At 40.5% G+C, this 20938-nt stretch overlaps 1 protein-coding gene across 1 annotated transcript in view; it reads left to right on the top strand.

The window, feature by feature from the left end:
• TBC1D2B (TBC1 domain family, member 2B) overlaps positions 1–18605 on the top strand; it is a 24451-nt gene extending 5846 nt beyond the window's left edge. The window contains exons 3-12 of the mRNA XM_010144093.1: positions 3482–3639; positions 5072–5298; positions 6857–7249; positions 8639–8749; positions 9831–10024; positions 10553–11047; positions 12932–13049; positions 13773–13958; positions 15336–15457; positions 18383–18605. Coding sequence (XP_010142395.1) covers positions 3482–3639; positions 5072–5298; positions 6857–7249; positions 8639–8749; positions 9831–10024; positions 10553–11047; positions 12932–13049; positions 13773–13958; positions 15336–15457; positions 18383–18578 — 2200 coding nt within the window. The 3' untranslated portion in view covers positions 18579–18605. The remainder of the gene's footprint in view (positions 1–3481; positions 3640–5071; positions 5299–6856; positions 7250–8638; positions 8750–9830; positions 10025–10552; positions 11048–12931; positions 13050–13772; positions 13959–15335; positions 15458–18382) is intronic.
• Positions 18606–20938: the final 2333 nt, after the last annotated feature.

The raw sequence follows: 20938 nt of genomic DNA, 5'->3' as shown, positions 1-20938 counted from the left end.
TTTTTTTTTTTTTTTTTTTTTTAAATTTTCTTTTTCCTTTCCCCCCTGAATTGCAGATGCTGTACTTTGGGGAAGTCTAGCTAGAAGGGCAGTGTCAGGGTAAGCTGCTCAGCGCTGCCCTGTTGGTGTCTGCTAATGTTTCTTTGTCACTGAGCAGAAAGGCAACAGTGGTGGGGTGGGTGGGGAAGCGCTTTCGGTTGGAGGGAAATGTTTGAGGTGGCAGTGGTCCAGCAGATACTGTAGCATGGTGTTCAAGAGCTGGCCCTTCTCCGTATTGCTGTGATCCTAATGGCTTGGAGTCCTTGCAGATCTCTAGAAATAAACATGTAAGAAAATGTCACACTGAAGCGCATTCAGGCTGAATGCCACCCTTCCCTGTTCCATTCTCCCTGGAGATAGTCCAGTGCAGTGGTTCATCTGTCTGAAAATGTTCCTGGGAAAATAACACTTATTGTATCTACTGAGAGATTACTTTTTTTATTTTGTGGGGGTTTTTTATATACATGGAGTGCTCTAGTGTCCCATGTGCTCTGAATTTTAAAGCAGGCATTCCCGCTGCAACACCCTCTGATCCTAGTGGGAAACAGTGTCTTTGTCAGGATTGCTTGTTATGCTCAGACCTTCTCTTCTGAGTTTTGAAAGGTCATTATGCAGAGGATTTAGAGTCAACAGCTAAAATCTGAAGCGTATGTGATGTGTACAGCTGTGCACTATCTCTGGCCATGTATTCTATCATCGGGATAAGAGTTTGACAACCTTGTCAGAAGCTGTTTAGCTGCGTGAACATAATTTATGTTCCACATTAGCATAGGCCTTGCAGTGACATGTCTTAGAAGCTACGGACCATGCCTGTTGAGACCTATCAGGTCACGAGCACTTAAAGGTCCTGTATCTAGTAAGATAAATTTGCTGCAAGACTTGAGTCTGTAGCAGTTTTCCCAAGAAAGATGAATTATTTTTAGTGTAGGTTTGGTTAGAGACAAGTGGGTTTTCATTGTAAAGGCTGTCCTCAGCTGCTCCAGAGGAGGGTAGGGCGTGTATAATCTTGATTTGGGTTTGTTTTGCATAAGTATGAAAGGCAATCATTATTACATGCTTCCGCTCCCCATATCTTTTGTTCATTCAGTCTCACAATGAATGGTGCCCAATTAACAAGCAAAACTGTTCAGTAATGGTGCAGGGGTCCTCCAGACAACAGCCTTCCTCATTACGCAGCTTTGCTTCGTGCTCAGACCACTTGGAATGGGACTCCGGTGAAAAAGCATTAAGTGGTCATGTAAGTCTTGTGCGTTAACATGGACCATCTCATTTGGCACTTCTCGACTGGCAAGCGATCATCTTTTCCTGCGCGAACAGCATTCTTTGCGTGTGTATCACAGGAAGGCCTGCTTGGTTGTATGGGACCTCTGTGTGGAACCAGGACAAGACTGCTAATATTTTTGTAACAGTGAAAACCTACTATCAATCTTGCAAAATTAAAATGACGTAGTTGTATGACTATAAAAGCTGGTGGCAAAGAAAGCCTTATTAAAATGTTAGAAACTATTATAGTAAGCCTGTGTGAACGGCAGCACTGTCATGGTTGATTGTTTTCCTCCGTTCTCCAGCAATTCTGTGCTGTTTAGGGCAGGGCTGGCATCTGATCGCCTTTGGAATATGTGTGCACTGTCCCGTGTCCTACAGAACTGTGACTGATTTTAACCCCAGTCTCAGGGGATGGATCACGTTGTTTCCAGAACTTCAGAGAGCTTTCTCTACATTGCTGAGGGCGTGTGTTTGACAAGAACCTATTAAATGTCTTAATCAAAGACTTCTCCTTCCTCCTGAAGACATTTGTGATGTGTCTGACAGAGAAGCTCTTGCTGTAATAACTGTGCTTGCATCCTAGTAGCAGTGGTGAAATAATAATCAGAAAAAGGTGAAGAGGATGTCTTGCAGTTAAATTACACGTGTATTTACAGTAACTAAACTTGAAACATGCTTTCTACTTTTTAAAATCTGCTTTGAAGCAGTAATCGGCATATAGAGATATTTAGTCTTGAATTTTTTTTCATCTTTACGCTGTCAGCTGCTTGTATCTCGTACACTGAAGTTGACTAAGAACAGAGAAGGTGTTTGTGGAGTTGTGTGGTAACAAATCAGTCACTATTCAGACAACAGCTGTAGAGGTGCCATGTAACAGTTAGTAATTTTGTATGCCCTAGGAAATTTGTCAGTCATCACCCAATTTGAGCTATTTAATTTAAATGGAAGGTCTGAACAATGAAATGAGACTTCTTGCCCCCAGCAGAAATTGTGATTCTTTCTAGAAGAAGATTACATGTGTAGTACAACTCAGTCTTGCCAAGTTTGCAAATTGATTGATGAAATAGTTTTATTAATAACCTTTAGGATTATTTTAAAACTGTACTTGATTATTTAACAGTTCACTAGACTATAGGAAATCTTACGCTGCATAATGATTAGCCTAGAGTTCATCAGTCAAATGTTAAATCTCTCCTGAAGCTGAAAAACCAGGTTGTCCATCCAATGATCTTGAAGGTACAGTATGGGTTACTTTCTGCTTAAAGTTTGAAGAGTAAGAAGAGAGAATGTGGCTGATTGAGTGAAAGCATCTTTGTGGGCATCCATCTTACACAGACTGTGTAGAAAATGCTGAGATACTCAATGTATTTCCAACTTTATACCTAAATATTAAACTGATTGACATGGATTGATGTAGAATCTCACTCTCTAGTTGAACAAAGACATTACAATACTGAGCTGCATTAATAGTCATGGACATAAGTGTCATCTTAAACACTTCTGATTGCATGATGGTCACGGGGGAAGCTGGGTAGGATAATCTAATCCTGCTTGTGAAACGTTGTTCTTCTGTAGAATTATCTGGCTGGAATTTAGAGATTGCCTCTGAAATGTTCTTGCAGATAATTGGCAACGTTCCACCTTAGGAAAGAAAACCTGCTAATGAGTCTGTCATCAGTGATTCTGCCATAGCAGCGGTGCTCGGATGAACCCAAGTCTGATGTTAATCCAGAATATGAAACTGTAACATACATGTGGTTTACTGCACGCTGTTCTCTTTAGTGCTTGGCAGTTACACTAGAACTCTAAGCTGCAATAACTGATCAATAAAGAGAAGCTGCTTCTAAATCTTAATTGTGTTTTGTTTTTTGCCCTCTGCCAAAACAAAGATATAACAGAGGATGACACACAAGACCATAGCGGTCTCCTAGATATTAGTGTATTGCTGAAGTGACTAATTCTTCGGTTCTTGAATCGTAGCGCTGTTGATGGCAGGTGCTGTTGAGTAGGGTATGCTTTATTTTCTTCGAGCTGTTATTTTGGGTTTGCTTTTGTCTGTGTTTTAGCTTATTTTTAATTTGCACTGTGTCAACTGCAGTGATTGTCTTGAAAATATCTTTATAAAAAGAATGCAAAGAGGAGAAATCTTTGTGACTTTTTCTGCTGTCTTTCACAGAAATTCAATGTCCTCTTTAAGAAAAGGAAATAATGAAAACCGCAAGAGCGTATTTTATACCAGCGAAGAATGGGAATTGCTAGATCCAACCCCAAAAGACTTGGAGGACTCAATGGCCCTGGAAGAAAAGCGGAAACACTTGGCAGAAGGAAGTAAAGGTAGAAGTGGAAGGAAGAGGAATGTGTGCCTTACCCTCTTTAGTATAGTGTACCGTGTTGTATCGATCTCCAGGAAATAAGTGGAAGCTTATCTTTCCACAAACCACATGCACGTTCTTTAAAAAAAAATTAATTCCTTGAGAAATGTTTGGAGTCCCCTGCCATTATACAGAACAAGTACGAAGTCTTCTAGATAAGTACAAAGTCGTGTTATCCCCTGTTTCAGGTTCCGTAAGCATGTCACCACCTCTAATTTTGTCACTTGAGTTGCAGAGTTACAGGATGAAGGTCAATGTTGATGCTTTTGATTACTCAGTTGAGAGTCACCCACTGAAGCAGAAGTGCCTTTAGCCTCTGAGGCATGGATTTACATGTTATATTGGCTTGCTTCTGCGGTGAAGGGGAAAAGTAAGGGTGCGTCAAGCTTCATCTGCGCATTGTAACTAGTTCTTGCATTTGACCAGTGTCTGGAATAACCTCACGAAGACATTTTTACAGCTCCTTAGGAGCACTTTAGCTTATATCCAAGTGATTTAATCTGTTAGGAAACATCCTTCTCTCTAAGAATACTCTGGTGTTTATATAAATGGAGGTGAAACCTTAACACTGAATGCCTCTTAAAAGAATCATCATCATCATGGCTTGGCTTCGCAGACGAAGATTTGGGAAGGACTTTCCCCACACTTACTGCAAGCGCTGATGGCTGAAAAGGCCAATGTGGGATAGGCAAGACCGGTTGCAAAGAGCACAGTGGAAGGTCTCCTTGGGTGGTACAGTCGAGGCACGGTTCTTTCTGCGCTGTCTCTTCTCCTCGAGACTGATTCTACGCGTGCTCTCGGAGGACACAGCAGCGTTATGTGTGGTGTGTCTCCAGATCTCCCGACTGGAGGCCAGAGTGGACCACTGATGGTGGTTAGTATGGCCAAGGCTGAGGTGTTGTTTCAGGGAGTCCTTATATCTCCTCTTGGCACCCCTTTGTTGTGGGGAAAGAGCTTGCGTGCCCTTGTTGAGAGCTGTGCTGGTGGTGGCATGTGCCTCCGGTAGGTTAAGGAATAGTGTGCTGTGATATCAGTGGCATTTTTGCTCTAATCACTTCTGAGCTGTTAATTATTTGAAGCAAAATTTACTTTGTCATAGTTAGAGGTACCTTTTATTTTCAGTAATGAATTGTCAACTTCTCTTCATGTTTTATTTCACAAATACTAATTTATCCCCTGAAACTTTTATTTGGCATGGGAGAAGACTGAGCTGCATGCTTGTCCCACCAAAGGAAGTGACTTGGAAAATGAGGCACGTTTAATGCTATTGTATTGGGCTGTTTAAGTGCTGCTTAAAGTCTAATTTTAATGAGCATATTTCTGAAAGGAAATCTGAATGCTTTGAAATGCCTTTTTGCTAAGTGAACTGAGCTAGAAGAAATTGTTTTATGCAGGACTGACTAGTTCAGCTTTTCCATTCGATTTTGGCCGCATTCCGCACAAACCAAGGCGCCCGTTAAAAGACAGAATTGGATCAAGCAAAAACCGGAACAGCAGCGACTCTTCTCCCACGGAGTGGTGCTCTGGTAATGGCAACAAACAAGTCTCTGAACTGCAACTGAAGTATCAAAGCCAACAAGAAGAGCTGGAAAAGCTAAAGAAAGATTTTTTGAGCCAAAAGGTAATGAAGCCATCAGGTGAAGTGCAGAGGGTTCTGGCAGGGGGTGGGAGTTTACCCCTTATGGCTAGCGGACTGCGTTAAGAGCTGGGTGGTCATTACCAAATACTGGTGCTAAATTACCCTTGACGGCAAAAAATCTTGAAACGAGAAGGACCAACTTTTACATCTGTTGAAGATTTGGTCCCTGAACAAAACTTTCAGTTGCACAGTGTCCATTAACGCGGTTTATCTGTCTTTGCTGTTCTCTGAAGCTCGTGTTCTCTGTGTCTGCCAGGACCCCACAGATAATCACAGCTTCTTTTGCCATTAGTACATGTAACTCCTGAGGAGCTGAAGTCCTTGGTTGGTTGGTTGGTTTTCTGATTGTTTTAATTCTGGAGGAGAGGATCAGGGAATGGGACTGGCTTTTCTCTCTCTCACTCTGTTTTTCTTTTTTTTTAAACTGCATCATCACCATCAGATTGGTAACTGATAGGACTAACTATAAATCTGCGTGTGTAGTACTGCCCTCAATATAGTGTTCATGCTGGTACACCCTCGTAACTCAGATTCATTAATCTCTTGGGTTTACCTAAAAGAATTTCTACTCGTTTTAAGAAGAATAGTGTTTAGGCCTTACACGGGGCTATTACTTTTGCTATTTGTGTTTTCCATTGTGCAAGATGATCAAAAGGAAGCTGAAGAAGGAATGTGTGAGCCCTGTATTTACACCCATTTTAGCTGTTGTTTCTCCTAGGAGTATATTTGTGATTCTAAGCCAGCTTCTGAGAGAAGTCTTGCTAACCTAGTGCAATATTGTGTTGACAGCTGCTTCTGTTTTAAGAAGAATAAAAATGGTGCCTTAAGTAGCTAGCGATATTGTTACTCTTGAAACTGAGTTAGGTTTAGAACTGTGATCAGTGGCAGCAGCATACAAGGAGGATGTTTTCCTGAAAACCTGGGTGACTAGACCAGTTTTAATATTATAGGTTACTCCTCCTAGAGAGCTGATAGAAATTGATAACCTGCTCCGCAGCTGCTGCCTATAGGCAGGATCCCTGTTGTCACTGACTCTCTGATAACTTAATGGCTGTTGGCATGTACATTATCAGTCTGGGGCTTGTTATTTTTTATAGGTAGACTGGTCGGTTGTCACTGAATTACGGCCATGAAATCATCCACCTGTTTTGTAATTGTTTAAAGTTGAGTCTAGTAGCGTTACGATAATACCTTTTCAGCTTCCAAGTAACTGCTGGGCCACAGCTGTCAACTGCTCTTCCCAAAGCTGTTGTGGCCTTTCTAAGCAGGATCCTTAGCCCAGTGAAAGATATTCAGGCCATGCAGATAGGCCAGTTGTTGTCAGGTGTTAGCCTGCTAGAAATCATGTCATGTGAGTGTCTCCTTTTTTCCTGAGAACACCACCATGATGTCTCTTAGAAGCTGATGATTCAGATACAAAACCCATTCCAAAGCTTTCTTTTCCTTTATGTTAGATTTGTAAATTATAAGAGCTAGAAACTTAAAAACTTCATTGTAATGTGTTTTTTTTGTTTTTTTGTTTTTTTTTTTTAATTCTCAGGAGCTTGTGCGACTTCTGCAGCAAACAGTACGATCTTCCCAATATGATAAATATTTTGCAAGCCATCTTTGTGAGGGTGTTCCCAAAGACAAATCAGAGCTGTTGCACCAAAAAGACAACCAGATATTGGGTCTCAACAACCAGCTTGAAAAGTCAAATCTGGAAAAAGATAATCTCCAGCAAGAAGTAAAGAATCTGAAATGTAAAGTTGGAGAACTCAATGAGCAGCTGGGTATGTTGATGGAAACTATTCAAGCTAAAGATGAAGTGATTATGAAACTCTCTCGTCAACTCAGTGAATGTGAGGACAATACGTCCTCTCAGAGTGGAGCAATAAATTCTTCCATGGTCACCTGTACTAATAAGGAACTACAGGAACTGGACAGACTAAAAGTAAGAGTAATGTCTCTGTCTTGATGGATAGGGGAATCTCTACTCCCTGTAAAAACTGCTTTCTAGTCTGCTATACTGTGTGAGGAGATCACTGCAGCAGTTATCCAAGCTACTCGTCAGCTGAGGCTCTCTCTGCTTGGCATTTACACTTTGAACTGTTAGGTGGCAATCTAACGTGGAGCTGCTCTGTACCTCTACAGTACAGCGCCCCGTACTTTCATTAGTGTAATCGTTGGTGTGGAGGAGGAATGATGTAAGAAATACAGGAACAGGAAAAAGTAGGGGTAAGAGGAAATCATTAATGTGGAGGAAAACAACCAGAAAGCTTTCTTTTGATATTTAAAAAAAAAAAAAAGTGAGGAAACAAAGACCATGTGGAATGCCAAAGGGAAGCTCCAAGGAGAAAAAAGGAGGAGTATTATGAACCTGTTTTGCTAATGATTCTCCAGATGCTATCAATGTTTTTGGGTTTGTTTCCTTTTTTTTTCTCCCTAACCTACCTCAGTGAATATGTCAGAAGTTCTTAATGGAGTTACCAAAGTTACGTGCTTTGCTGTAAACGTGCTTTCTTGCCTTTTGGATAAATGTTGTATTCCGAACTGATTAACATCCCAAGGGATTCGGAATACAAGTCATTTAAAATACATATAAACATTCATAATTTTCTTCCCTATATTGAGCCTGGGAAGTTTTAGGAAACAAAATTGAAACTAGAAGTCAGTGGTCTTGGCAGAAAGCAGACCAAAGCTTGTAGATGCTGTGGAGCGTGGGAGTATGGTTAATTGCTGGGAGGACACCAGCAGTCCCTCCTCTCATTACCTCAGGTTTCAGAGGTGATATTTGTAGCCTGGAGCTGAGTGGATTAGGCAAGAACGTTTATTGCTAAGGATTTATCTTACTGAATGGAGGCAGACATTAACTTGTCCTTTAGATAAGGGCTGGTGAGGGTAACCAAAACCTAAGCAGCATTTGCCCCCCCCACCCTTCTTGTATTGCATGGTTTGTGCTTCTGGCTGACGCGCGGCACCGTGACCCCTCTGGTGTGCTCAGGACGCACGTTTCGTTTCTGTTCTTCCCGCTGCCGCAGCCTGACGGGCTGGGCCTGCCTCCTGGCAGCGAGCAGCAACCAGCCGCCTTCTGCCAGAGGCGTAGCTCTGGAAGGGGTGCAAGGGAGGCAGCGCGCTGCGCTGTGCACCTCTGGGCTCATCTTTGGCATGTGTGTTCAACTTAGGTGAAGACTGAAAGCAATACTTGATTTGATCCTGGTGTTTTTAATGATAAGTCCTATTAGCTGCTGCTTCTGCGTTCTAAGGTGTACTTTCTCTGGTAGGCATTTGCTCTTTGTAAAATACTTTTATTAAAAACCCAGTTTGCTTTTTTTATCAACAGGACAATCTTCAAGGTTATAAGAACCAGAATAAATTTTTAAATAAGGAGATTTTGGAACTTTCTGCTCTACGAAGAAATGCAGAAGCAAGAGAGAGAGAATGGCAGGCGAAGGTCAGACTAACACAGCACGTTCTCATTTTGGCAATGTCTAATGCAGTTTTCCAAAATTCTGTTGTCAATCTACACAGGGCACATGACTGTGGAACAGAAATGTAATACAGAAGTGTATTAAATTTTATTGCTTAAAAAAAAAATTCCCCCAAACTCAGCCCTTACAGACTAATCTTTTGGAATGGATTTTGGGAAGAGGGAATGGACTTTAAAATGGTGTTAAGCACTGGAACTTTTCCTAACTTACGAACACAGGCATGTATATTTCTGAAAATACTGCTTCCTCAGGATTAAGGCTGTAATAATTTTCTTCAAGAAAGCAAAAGACAGGTTGTGTAAGGATTTGATATGTCACCGAGTAGAGCATGAAGGATGACTACACTGCGGCGATTGTAAGTGTAGAATTGTGTTTCTCTATAGATGAGTTTGAGTGTAGGGACGTCGCAGGTAAATACTGAAGATTTCCGTTGCTTGGGGCTAGGAAAAATGCACACATCCGTAGCTACGGCAAGATAGCTGTAGCTGTGGTTTGGTAGGGTTTGCTTTTGGTTCTTCGGAAATGATGCACGCTGTGGCCAGGTCTAAATGCTTTATTTTTGGCGCAGAGGTGTGTGTTTACAGTTTCGACATGCTATTACCTAACTCACACCTTTAAATTGCCATTTAAGTTCTCTGTTCAAATGTGCATAGACTAAAGCTGTTACTTTAAAAGCAGGAAATGGTTGAGTTGTACTTGGTACAATGTAGTGATAATTGACGCTTGCTCAGATTTTCCACAAGTAAAAATACATGTGGTAGAAGATTTCTGGTCTGCTGTTCTGCCACAAGTTTCTGAGGTTTCTTTCCCAAATACTTTATATACAGAATTTTACAGTAGTGTAATAAAATGCATGTATAATTTTTGTTTTCCACACATTTTGTGCTTTATGTTTTCTGGTGCAACAAAAATGGGGAAGTAAAGCTGACTCTTCTCAGCTTACAGCTTTCCAGGTAGCATAACCTAATAGAATAATGTTGAACCAGATTTGGAAAGAACTGTAGTACAAAGTACATTTCTGAAGACTGTGGTTTTTTTCTGCAGTGTACTAGTTTGGAAGCCAAACTCTGTCAGACAGAAAGTAAATACTTGATCTTGCTTCAAGAAGTGAAAACTCCAGTTTGTTCTGAGGAGCAGAATCCTGCTCGTGAGGTCATCACGCAGTTACTGGAAGATGCCTTGAAAGCAGAAACTAGTGAACAAGCAGAACAAGCGTTTTTCAAACCACACCTGGTCAGGTAGTTCGGTCCTGTTAAAATAAATGTATGTGTATCTTGGTCAGTGGGCTGGTTCTAACGCTGGAAAACAGGCGGTGGGGATATGTTTGCATGATTCAGTGCTTTTAATATACCTCCCTTCGTGAATGATGGCGTTGTCGTGAAGTCCTTTTGGCTGTATAAATACATTTACTGCTTTCTTTGAGATACAGTGTAAAACTCAGACTCGAATGCTGCCACACAGCTGCTGACGGGGAGCTGAAGAGAGGGCTTCATTTGGAATTGACCATGTTCTTAAATAAATTGCTTAATCTGTGGAGTAGCGTATACTGGAATGTGGGCACAAAGACTTTTGTATGTGGGATTTAGAATCATTATTAAATAAAGGACATTCTTTAGAAAAATGTTTAAATACTAGTTGTTAAAACTGGAAAACTGTGGGGAGTGGCTTGAGGGATATTTCAAGTAACTTTAGGATGGAAAGTTGAGAGTTTCAGGGCTACAGATTTTTAAAAGCCTTTTTTTTTTTTTTCCCCCCTTTCATTTCAGTGAATATGATATATATGGTTTTCAGACGGTCCCAGAGGATGATGATGAGGAGAAACTAGTAGCAAAATCACGAGCTTTGGACCTGAAGTCGCTTTCTCTTAGTGAAAATCGAGAGATCTCCACAGGAGTAAAATGGGAGAACTATCTTGCGAGCACGATGAATAGAGAGATAATGCGCTGTGCAGAGCTGAAGAACCTTATTCGATCTGGAATTCCACATGAGCATCGTTCCAAGATGTGGAAATGGTGCATCAATCTCCACGTTAAAAAATTCAAGGACAGCACTGTTCCTGGGTACTTCCAAACCTTGCTTCAAAATGCCCTGGAAAAACAAAATCCCGCGTCTAAACAAATTGAGTTGGATCTCTTGAGAACTCTGCCAAACAACAAACATTATTGCTCTCTAACGTCTGAAGGGATCCAGAAGCTGCGAAATGTGCTGCTGGCATTTTCATGGAGAAATCCTGATATAGGTTATTGCCAAGGGCTCAACAGGTAAGATTTTGCAAATCTTGAGTTACAGCTCTGCGGTGAAATGCTTAATGAGCCTTTCAGATCGCACGTATAGCAACATGCCTTTGGACAGCAATGTGCCTTATGGGTTGTATGTTCGTATTTCGTAAGGTTTTAATAAACACATGACTCACATTTTTTTAAAAACAATTAAAATCCAGAAGACCCGGAGCATGAAACTTGTAAAATCAGCTTGGCAAAAGAAATTAAATTAACTCACGTAAGAAATGGCTACTTAAATGTAGTTTTACCTTGTCTTCATGTCAGTTGTAGGGGATCTTTCTGGTTTTGTGCCCAAGAATTTCACAGTGGTTTTGCCTTTTTTGAACAAGCAGAAGTAAGTGCTTGAAAGCTTTTTGCCCTGTTAAGGCCACCCATTTCAGCATTTCCCGCAGGATGTCTTCAGTCAGAACTGCAGTAATCAGTTCAAGGATTACTCTTATGTTACAAAGTGAGAAAAATGTGAAGTCATTGCAGCTGGTGTTTGCTGAAATAGTTTTGCTGAAATAATTTTGAGATGTGTTGCACAGGAGGGTGTTTTTGAAGTGGATGTGTTAGTCTAACTCCCTGTCTTGTCCCCATGATACAATACTGTAGAGCTCAAACTGTGCACTAGTTTACGTACTAGAGTAAAGCACTTGAACTAGAGCTGCTTCACAATTTGAAACTGCACTGAAGGAGCAGTAGACAAGAGGCGGGGATAATGGAGTAGAGGTAGTGAGGTGGTGGCGGTAGCAGCAGTAGAGGTAGCGAGTCGTGTAGCAGTAAGAGTTGTCCTGGGTATTCATCACTAGTCCGTAAGTTCTGTAGGTAAATCATACAGTTTTTGTGTTAATATTGTTGCTGGCGTGTCACAAGAGGCGTCTGAAGAACTCGGCCACCCATCTCTGGTGACTGGAAGGTGTTAGAAATGCTTTTGTTCTGTTTGCACTTTCTGTGCAGCATTGTCTTCTCCTGGGACGTTTTTGGGTTTACTGTAAATATATCTGCATTTGGGCATGCCTGCAGAAGTTAAAAATAAATTAGGTATTTATTTCATGCTTTAGTCCTCTTAAGCTTTTCAAGTGCAATCACCTTATTAAGCTGTCTAACATCAGAAGCAGTTCGTGCTGCTACAGCTCCTCGAGTACAGAAATAAAACAAGTTTCCTTGGAGAAATGTATTAGCAGTAACTTTTCATATTCAAACAACTATCACAATCTTTAAGTTATTGTCTTTTTTTCTTTTTTCAATTTCATAATACTAATTGTAAACAGGAAAAGCGGGAACGCTGCTGTTCTTCAATGATTATTTTTTTTCCCCCCTCCTTTAAGAAATTCATAGTTTAGTCCAAGTTTAGTCATTTAGTCATCCAAGTTTAGTCTTTGAAAAATGTTAGGGCTTTTTCTTTCCTTAAACAATAATGATAGAGAAAGACAAAAGTGTTGCTTATGTTTTTCTTAATGGATATAAAGTAAACTTCCTAGAAAGGATTTTTCTAAACTTCAAATAATTTTGTGTGAAACGCAGGAATCGCATCTATTCTTTCTCCTCTTCGATAAGGCAAAAGCCTGGGAATCAGAGTAGTATGTTTAGGACTTGGAATTTTCTAATTGTTTGGCCGTAGTTCTTGGAAAAATGGCTTCTAGCAAACAATTCTGCTTTCGCCTTTATCTGATTTCTTATAGAACTGCATTTAAAAAAAAAAGTTGCTCTGACTGAGACTGACTCATTGCTCCATCTTAAACCTCATTAGCAGGTTTGCTGTTTAAATGTTAAATGTTAAAACATTTATTGCTGCTCAACAGAAACAAAGGTGTTATTGTAATCGTTCTCAATTCATTTTGTGATACTCTAACCTTTTCTCCAAATAAACCCTATTTTCAGGTTGGTAGCGATTGCACTTCTGTACTTGGAACAGGAAGATGCTTTTTGGTGTCTAGTAGCAATAGTGGAAGTTTTCATGCCTCGTGATTATTATACTAAGACACTGCTAGGATCTCAGGTATGCACTCTGCCAACGTAAAGCCAAACTGCAACTGGTCAAAACCTTTCCTCTAAAACGGTTTGATAGGCCTTTTTTTCCCTCGTAAAGAGCTGAGTTGACAGAGGTGAGTTCTAGGTGCCAGGGCTCTTGCTTGGACAGGGACTGTAACACTGAAATAACTATTCAGTGACCGTCTTGGAGCTCCAGTCCTTAACCCTTCCTCTGATTATTACTTCACGACATTGGCTGAGCTGCTTTACCGTTCCTTTCCTCAAAGTGGGTGGAGTGGTGGTGTGTGGTGCGGTTATGGGCTCTCTGAGAGACCACGGGTGAAAACGCGTTTTGCAGCGCTGTGAGCAGTGTATGTGCTGTAGCACTCCTGCTTCTAGGGGATGCTCTGTTACATGCTGCCTGCCCTCTCCAAGTCTTCCCCTGGCTTGTTCTCTGCTCCAGTGCTCTGCACCAGTGCAGCGCTCGTGACCTGTAGTAGGAACACATCATCTGCCCAGTGAGACTGGAAGTGGGTTGAGAAGCAAAAAGTTGTGTTAGCAGAGGCAAAGTGTGTTGCGGTGGCCTCTCAAGTCTTGGGTGGGTCTAGCTTAGCAGCGTTAACTAGTCAGTCCTAGGATTCCTGGTTAGCTCTTGAGAAACTTGCACTTGGAGATTGATAACAGCCCTACTTTGAATGACGTATGTGTTGGAAAATCAGGATCAATAATGTCGTATTTGTCGTCTCTTTAGGTTGATCAGCGAGTATTCAAGGATTTAATGAGTGAGAAGCTTCCACGACTGCATGCTCATTTTGAACAATACAAAGTTGACTATACTCTTATAACGTTCAACTGGTTTCTAGTGGTATTTGTGGACAGTGTGGTTAGCGACATCCTTTTCAAAATCTGGGACTCCTTCCTATATGAGGGACAAAAGGTGAGCTGAATGAGCTACCTTTTCTGGGGTTTTGTTTTTCAGCTGTTATCTGGTAACAAAATACTGGGGTCTTACTGAAAGCAGGGTGGAGGCAGGCTGTTTCACAAGAATCCTGTCAGTTAAAATCACTGGGGGGGAAAAAAAGGGAGGAGATGTGCATAAATCACCAATCAAAACATTTTCCATTGTATCTGTGTTCTGCAAGTTAAAAATTTAAGTTACATGGAAGAATTCTACATGCTAAGTGTTTTCCTTTCACCACCCACTATATTTTAGTGTTTACCTCTGAAAAATAAAGCTATAGGCACTGCTGTTAACTCCTGTGTGCAGCTGTCCATCAGTTTTAAGTAATTTTATTGAAATGAGAGCTACTGTTACAAAGAAGAAAGCTTAAGTGAAGGAAGTGGAGGTTAGAACAATTTAAGAGATGTAAAAATGAGTTGTAACCACGCTTAGCTTGTCTCTGCAGCAACTATTTGTTTTATTTCTGCAGACATTTAAAGTACAACTGACGAACGGTGACTATCTGGGCTCCTATCTCATAAATTAAGGGGTGGGGGTGAAAATTTTAATGTGTTTCATACTTGTGAAATTGCAGTGAAATAAAATCTGTGCGGGAAAAAAGTCATTGGGTTCAAAGTAAAGCAGATGTTGTAGGCAATTGGAGGGGACGGGAGTCGTAAGGAGACAAAAACTGTGCTAGATAGATTTCTCGTTCACGGCGTCTGAGCGTTCTCACGTGCAGTGGTATTTTGGTTGTGTGCTCCTTCAAATCAGTTTCCGGCATCTGGTATTTTGAGAAGGCAGCCAGGTGCAGACTGACGAAGTGCAGAACTTACAGAGGCCTTTTCAGAAGGAAGGGAAATACTGCTTCGTCCAGCTCATGCAGAAGTTCCCTGACAAACTGGTACCAGAAATTCCTTCAGCATCAGCCCTTGGACGTGTTGGGAAAAGTCAAGGCATTGGAAAACAACCAATGTTTAAAAACAACCTGTTTAAAAAGCAAAACTTAATTTTAGCTCTGAAGTAACTTAATAAATGCGTTCAACAGGCCTAGCAGTCTTTGTTCTACAAGTGAATTAGGAACTCAGAACTTCAAAGAATTTGTACACTATAAACCCAATATTGTGTCCTAGATAGAACAGCAGAACACCTCCTCTTGGTTACAGGCCACGGCTGAAGTTCTTGGCAGCTTTTGGAAATGGGGCACGGGGCAGGGGAGTGGCAGGGAAGGGAGATGGGGGAGGTGCGATTAGATTGCTCTAATGCAGCCTGTGGGAAGGGTAACGCTTTTCCTCTGAGTTTGTAACAGGTAATAACGAGAATCAGTGCATTCTGTTCTTACAAAGAACCACATACTGTATGTATTTTTATCAGGTAATATTCCGATTTGCCCTGGCACTTTTTAAATACAAAGAAGAGGAAATCTTAAAACTGCAAGATTCAATGTCCATCTTCAAGTACCTTCGATATTTCACCCGCACTATACTTGATGCTAGGTGAGTAACTCAGACTTCTGGGGGGGGGTGGAAGAAGCCTGTTGTGGGTTTTTGTTGTTGTTTTGTTTTTATCTAGATCTTAATTCAGACACAAAGCAACTAGAGATGAAACTAACTACTAAGATTTCTCATGAGTAGTTTCATCTACTCAAGTCAAAAGCACAAGTAGTAAATGCATAACTGTAAATTTTTAGGTGTGATAGAGATACTTTGCCAGGCTGGTCTTGTTTAGCAGTTGTACCATGGCAGCAACACAAGAATTTCTACTGTAGGTGAAATCTCCCCCTGCATTAACAGATATAACTGATGTAAAACATTTTACGATTAATGAAAATATGTCGTTGCTCAAGTATTAAACACGTGAGCTATGGCCACTGGGGTTAGATATCTTGTGCATCGTTACTGCGTAGGCTAATGCCACACAACTCCGGCTGATTTGAAGGCACGCTTTGAAGCAGAGAATAAATACAAATTTGATACTCTTCTGTTCTTCTGTCTTTGCATGGGAATTAGTTTGTCAGGGTCTAATGTTTTTAGGTTCCTAGTTTCAAGGGTGTAGAGCAGCAGATTAATCTTAAAAAGGAAAGTCGTACTGTGATTGATTTAATGTCTCAAAATAGGTTTTGCACAGATAGTGAAACTCACTGAATTTAGTACAGAATCACCTACTGGAATCTGAGATGTTTGTTTTTACTGTAATAAGTTCCGTATGAATTTAGGCTTGTACTAATAAATAGCTGCTACTGCAAGAGCTATTTATTATTTCTACCTCCTGTGTTTCACTTTTGACTAGAGAGAAGTTAAAACTCAGTAATCTTAGTTTGTGCTTAAAAAGGATTGCTGGGACTTGAGGGAGGGAGAATGTTCTGCAACAGATTAAAGTGGTAAAAGTCTTGATAGCAGATGTTGCTTCCTCTGCTGAAACCTCTCCAAAAACTCTTGAGGGGGAGTTGCGTGGTGCTTTTATTTTAGCATTGGCCCTCCTTTGATTTGAAGAATGCTGGGCAGTTGTTGTACTCAGCTGTTTGTGACCAAAATAAATGCTGACTCTGATTCCGAATCTGGAAGTGACAGAGAAGTATGTAGTTGATTTTGGAAAGAGGGTATACATTTTAACAGAAACAACACATAACACAAACTTGTGGATATTTTGTAATAGATAAATAGACTATTTTATAGCTTATAATCAAGTGTGTGGTATGTAGTAGATATGTAGAATCACAGCAGTATTGCCAGAAACTAAAGATTGCAAAAGAAGAAACGGGAGGAGGAGAAGGAAAAAAAAAAAAAATCTTTTTGCTCTTATCTAATTTGAACACAATTTTGATATTTAATCAAAGCTGCAGATTTGGCTTTCCCTTCCTTTTCCAATTATGTAACAGAAATGATGTCTTGGATCTCCTGCCTAAACTTTCCGGTGCTGAAATAACCTTATTTTAAAGATTTCTAATATTGCTGGAAGAGGCCTCATTTGGGCGCTAACAAAATGAGCTAGTCGGGTGTCTTTGGCAGATGGTGACTTCAGGTGAGGACAGAAGTCAATGCATCAGGGACATTTACGGCACAGATACACTCTGTGCTGGCCTGTAAATCTGTGTTCCTAGGATTTCGGAGGCGGGAGGTGAAAGTAGCACTGTAGTGGCACCTCGGGGATCTCACTGTGCCTGCTGGAACTGATCAAGCAGGAGTCAAACACCCGGCTTCTTACTCTGACGTTTATGAACATGTTTTACAGCATCAAAATCTAAGCAACACAGAAGTATGTAGAACGATGTCTTTCCTGATGCGGACAAAAATACATCTTGTTGTAGAGGAAAAATTCAGAAGAATTATTTTTATAGAATTAATGGATACCCTGAAAGGGTTATAAAATCATTTTGCACAGAATTTCTTAAGTTTAAGCTCTCTGTTGGAGGAAGGTTTCTACAGACGTGCATAATTACAGTCTAGGTTATAGGATGTCATAGTTAAGTTTTTCTCCAGATGAAATTTTTGTTTCCTTGCACGTTGTGCACAGGTAGCGAAGCTGATGGAATACATTCTGTGTATAAAGAGCAGGAACTAGTTCCTCTTCACTGAAAAATACAAACCAAGGGAGAGCTTAGCCTTCAACAAACTGTCCAAATAAATCTTCTTCATGTTTGAGTTCATCTGATGATAAAACTAGAATAAGTTAAATTCTAGTTCCCCCTTTTCCCCTTAGTAAGTAATAAGATTAGTTTTTTTAGGTAACAATGTGGTTAACTTTACCTTTGGACTGATGAGGCAGATCAGTTACTAGTTTTGCTGTGACTGAATGACAGGGTGATGCAGCGTGGCTCTGGAAGGATAATGGATACTCTTTGGTGCTTTGCTATGAGACTGGACCCGCTTGAGTTGCGATCTCTCTGCTCCAGCCAGCAGAATCCCAGAGCTTTCTTGCTGTTTCATAAAGTTTGGCTAATGTGTGTTTTGTGTCATCCTTGTCTGTATTTGTATTATCCCAGGCTTTATCTGGTTTCTTACACCACTTCATTATCTCGGGTAACTTGAGAGCTGACTGTCCTGGGACTGAACGAGTTTCTGAGAGTTATATGGAGAAAGTAATCCAGTCTGTAGCGGGGTAACTGGATGTACCACCAGTGTCTAGCCAACGAAGCTCTGGTTAGGCAAGCTTCCATCTTCAGTTCAGTCAAGGCTGTAACTGCTATACTATTATATAGTTTGCATCGTGGCTTTGTGAACTGTTCGTTAGCTGAAATAACTTCAAAACAGTGACATATAGAACTCTCTTCCAATACTGATAACATCTGAGACCTGTCAGGTACTCGAAGGAGTCCAGAGATACCAGCCGTATATTAAATACTAATATGGATGAAGTTCAAAACTAATTTTAAAAAATACCAAATACGAATTACTGTCTTCTAACATCATGTAACCTTACAGGAAACTGACTGGTATTGCTTTTGGGGACCTGAATCCTTTTCCATTACGTCAGATCAGGAACCGGAGGACCTATCACCTGGAGAAAGTGCGTCTTGAACTAACTGAACTAGAAGCCATTCGTGAGGATTTCCTGCGTGAACGAGAGACCTGTGTAGAAAAAAGGGACCTTATTAGTGACGATGAAGAGGATAGTTGAAACCACTCAATATGAACTTTTCTTTGGGACTGTGACCAAAGTGAGTTAACCTCCAAAACACTTTATTGATCCTGTCAAACAGAATGTAAACTAGTTGCTTTTGGAAATATGCAGGACAGATTTCCAAACCCCAGCACTTTCAGAAATACTGCTTTGTATGGAGGCCAAGCACTCTGTTTACATTTATGTTCGGAATTGTATGTAGAGCACTTAATATCTGTCTCTGTCGAGTCCATCAGCTGAATCGCCCGTTGTTTGCCCACAGCGCACTGTTAGTGCCTGCATGGGAAACAGCAGTGAGAAAAGTCCACGCTCTCTTTGCAGGCTTCGTTGCCATTCTGCGTTTTTGGGTTTTCTTCATGTAATCACGTTTTTCGTAGCGCAGGTTCAGTGTGGGAGGACATCATATTTCTTGGTTTCAGGTTGGTTAATAAATGGCTTTCATCGTGTTGTCTTTAAATAAACCAGCCATTCTTGGTCACAAACTAGAAAAGAATGGAATGAAGCACAGGAAGAACTTTTACATTCCTTTGCCTTTGCCTGAAGTGAGATGAAATGGATCATCAAACAGAACACTTGAATGTGTACTTAAAGGTAAAATAAGTACCTGTTTGTCCCTGAACGTTCCGTGTATGCTGAAACAGTGATATCAAACATAATTTATGATTTTTTGGGCAGCTGTGTGATAAAGTTTCTCATTAATACACAGGGGTCAGATGCTGTTTGGTTAATTTTATTGCTCTTCACTTTTTTGATTGCAATGTCTCAAAAAAGCCACAACCAAAACCCAGCTATTCTGGAAGAAGAGCAGAGCTTGTCACAGGAGCACCGTGCTTTAGTAGCTGATTGAGTGCTGTGTCTGTTGAAGGCTACTTTTTTTTTTTTTTTTAAAAAAAAAAGCTTCTTCCTATTTAGGGCTTAAAATAAGATGAAGTCTTGGTCTTTAAGAAGAAACATAGCATTCTTTCTGCATGAATGTATGATTTTTGTACAATGGTGATAGCAGTAAGATTCCTAAAACAAATACTTACCCATTCCTAAACACTTCCCCATCAATCAAAGGCTGCTAAGGGTCACAGCATGCACACAGAAATTCAAGAGCCTTTTCCAACAGAAAAATGCAGTATTGTCTTAATGTGCTCCACTTTGCCGTGAGTGCTTGCACGTCCTGTAAGGAGACAGGCGCAGTGTTTAGCTGTGGTGTGGCAGCGGGACCGGAGGCCGTTCTTTCCCATTTGATGACTAGCAAAACTCTTAAATGGTCCTGAGGACGAGGAAGGCTTCTTTCTTGCTGGCTATTCTCTGGCCTTTTGCAGTGTTCTTTCTTGAGCTGTTGGACCTTCGGACTGTTGGATTGATTTAAATGTTGTTTCTGGATGCATCACAATAAAACTAGCGTTGAAATACTAGACGGCTCTGTGAAAAAACAAAACTGGTGGTTTCTACTTTGTGTGCTTGCCTTTGGCTTTCTGACAAGTAGGACTTCTTTATCAGGTATACTGTTTTAGAAAACTGCGTGCAAGAAGAAATCCTGCTTCTGTTTCACAGCACTTTTTTTATTTTTGGAGAAATGTATTTGTAGCCTTCTCTAAATACACATATCATCAGTCAGTTTATCTGGAAGGGAAATATTTAATCAGTGGTGAGCATTGGAATTTACAGGACTACTTTTGATATAAAATGTATGCTTCCTATGTGACACGATTTTAAATTACCTAGCAAATCCTTGCCAATGAGGTACACGTGGTATGATCATCTTGATTTGTATGTTATTTGTCTTCTAAAATGTGCTTTACTTTGTCTGTTGTAAGCAGTAGTCTGCTTTTTATTTTCTTTTTATTCCCTAGTTGTTACTCTTGTCCTTGAGTTTATTAGGCAAGTTTTTCATATCATTGCATGTACTGTATTCTTCTTTTTACTTACAATCAGTGTTTGAATATAAAAATGGGACCAGGTTTTCTAGTTATGCTGTCTTGGTTTTGAAAGAGCTGGTCTCTAAATCAATCTGTAATATTCTGCTTTTTTGTTTTGTTTTAATCTTGTTCTCAAGTGTTAAATGAAATCTTTCTCAGCTGAAGATCATCCCTCCAGTGGCAACAGTTAAGGTGAAGAATTCAGAAGTATGTACCTACTCTGTTCCTCCAAGTCTCTTATTCCTGGGTTTTGGTCTTCACTATGAACTAGCCCTATGACTTTAGGAGATGTTTTCAGGCTGATTTCACTGAAGACTTTAGGTTGTGAAGATGAAACTAACTCTAGGGCAGCTGTTCCGGGAGTTCTCTAGCTGGCAAACCATGACCTGCAGTGTTACAGGACCATTGCTTTTTTACAGTTATGGTTAAATGTGTGTGCGTGTTCCT

This window comes from Buceros rhinoceros, unplaced genomic scaffold (genome assembly GCF_000710305.1).
Source record: "Buceros rhinoceros silvestris isolate BGI_N320 unplaced genomic scaffold, ASM71030v1 scaffold14829, whole genome shotgun sequence".
In the NCBI taxonomy this organism is placed as follows: Eukaryota; Metazoa; Chordata; class Aves; order Bucerotiformes; family Bucerotidae; genus Buceros; species Buceros rhinoceros.
This window is presented reverse-complemented; position numbering and strand designations above follow the sequence as displayed.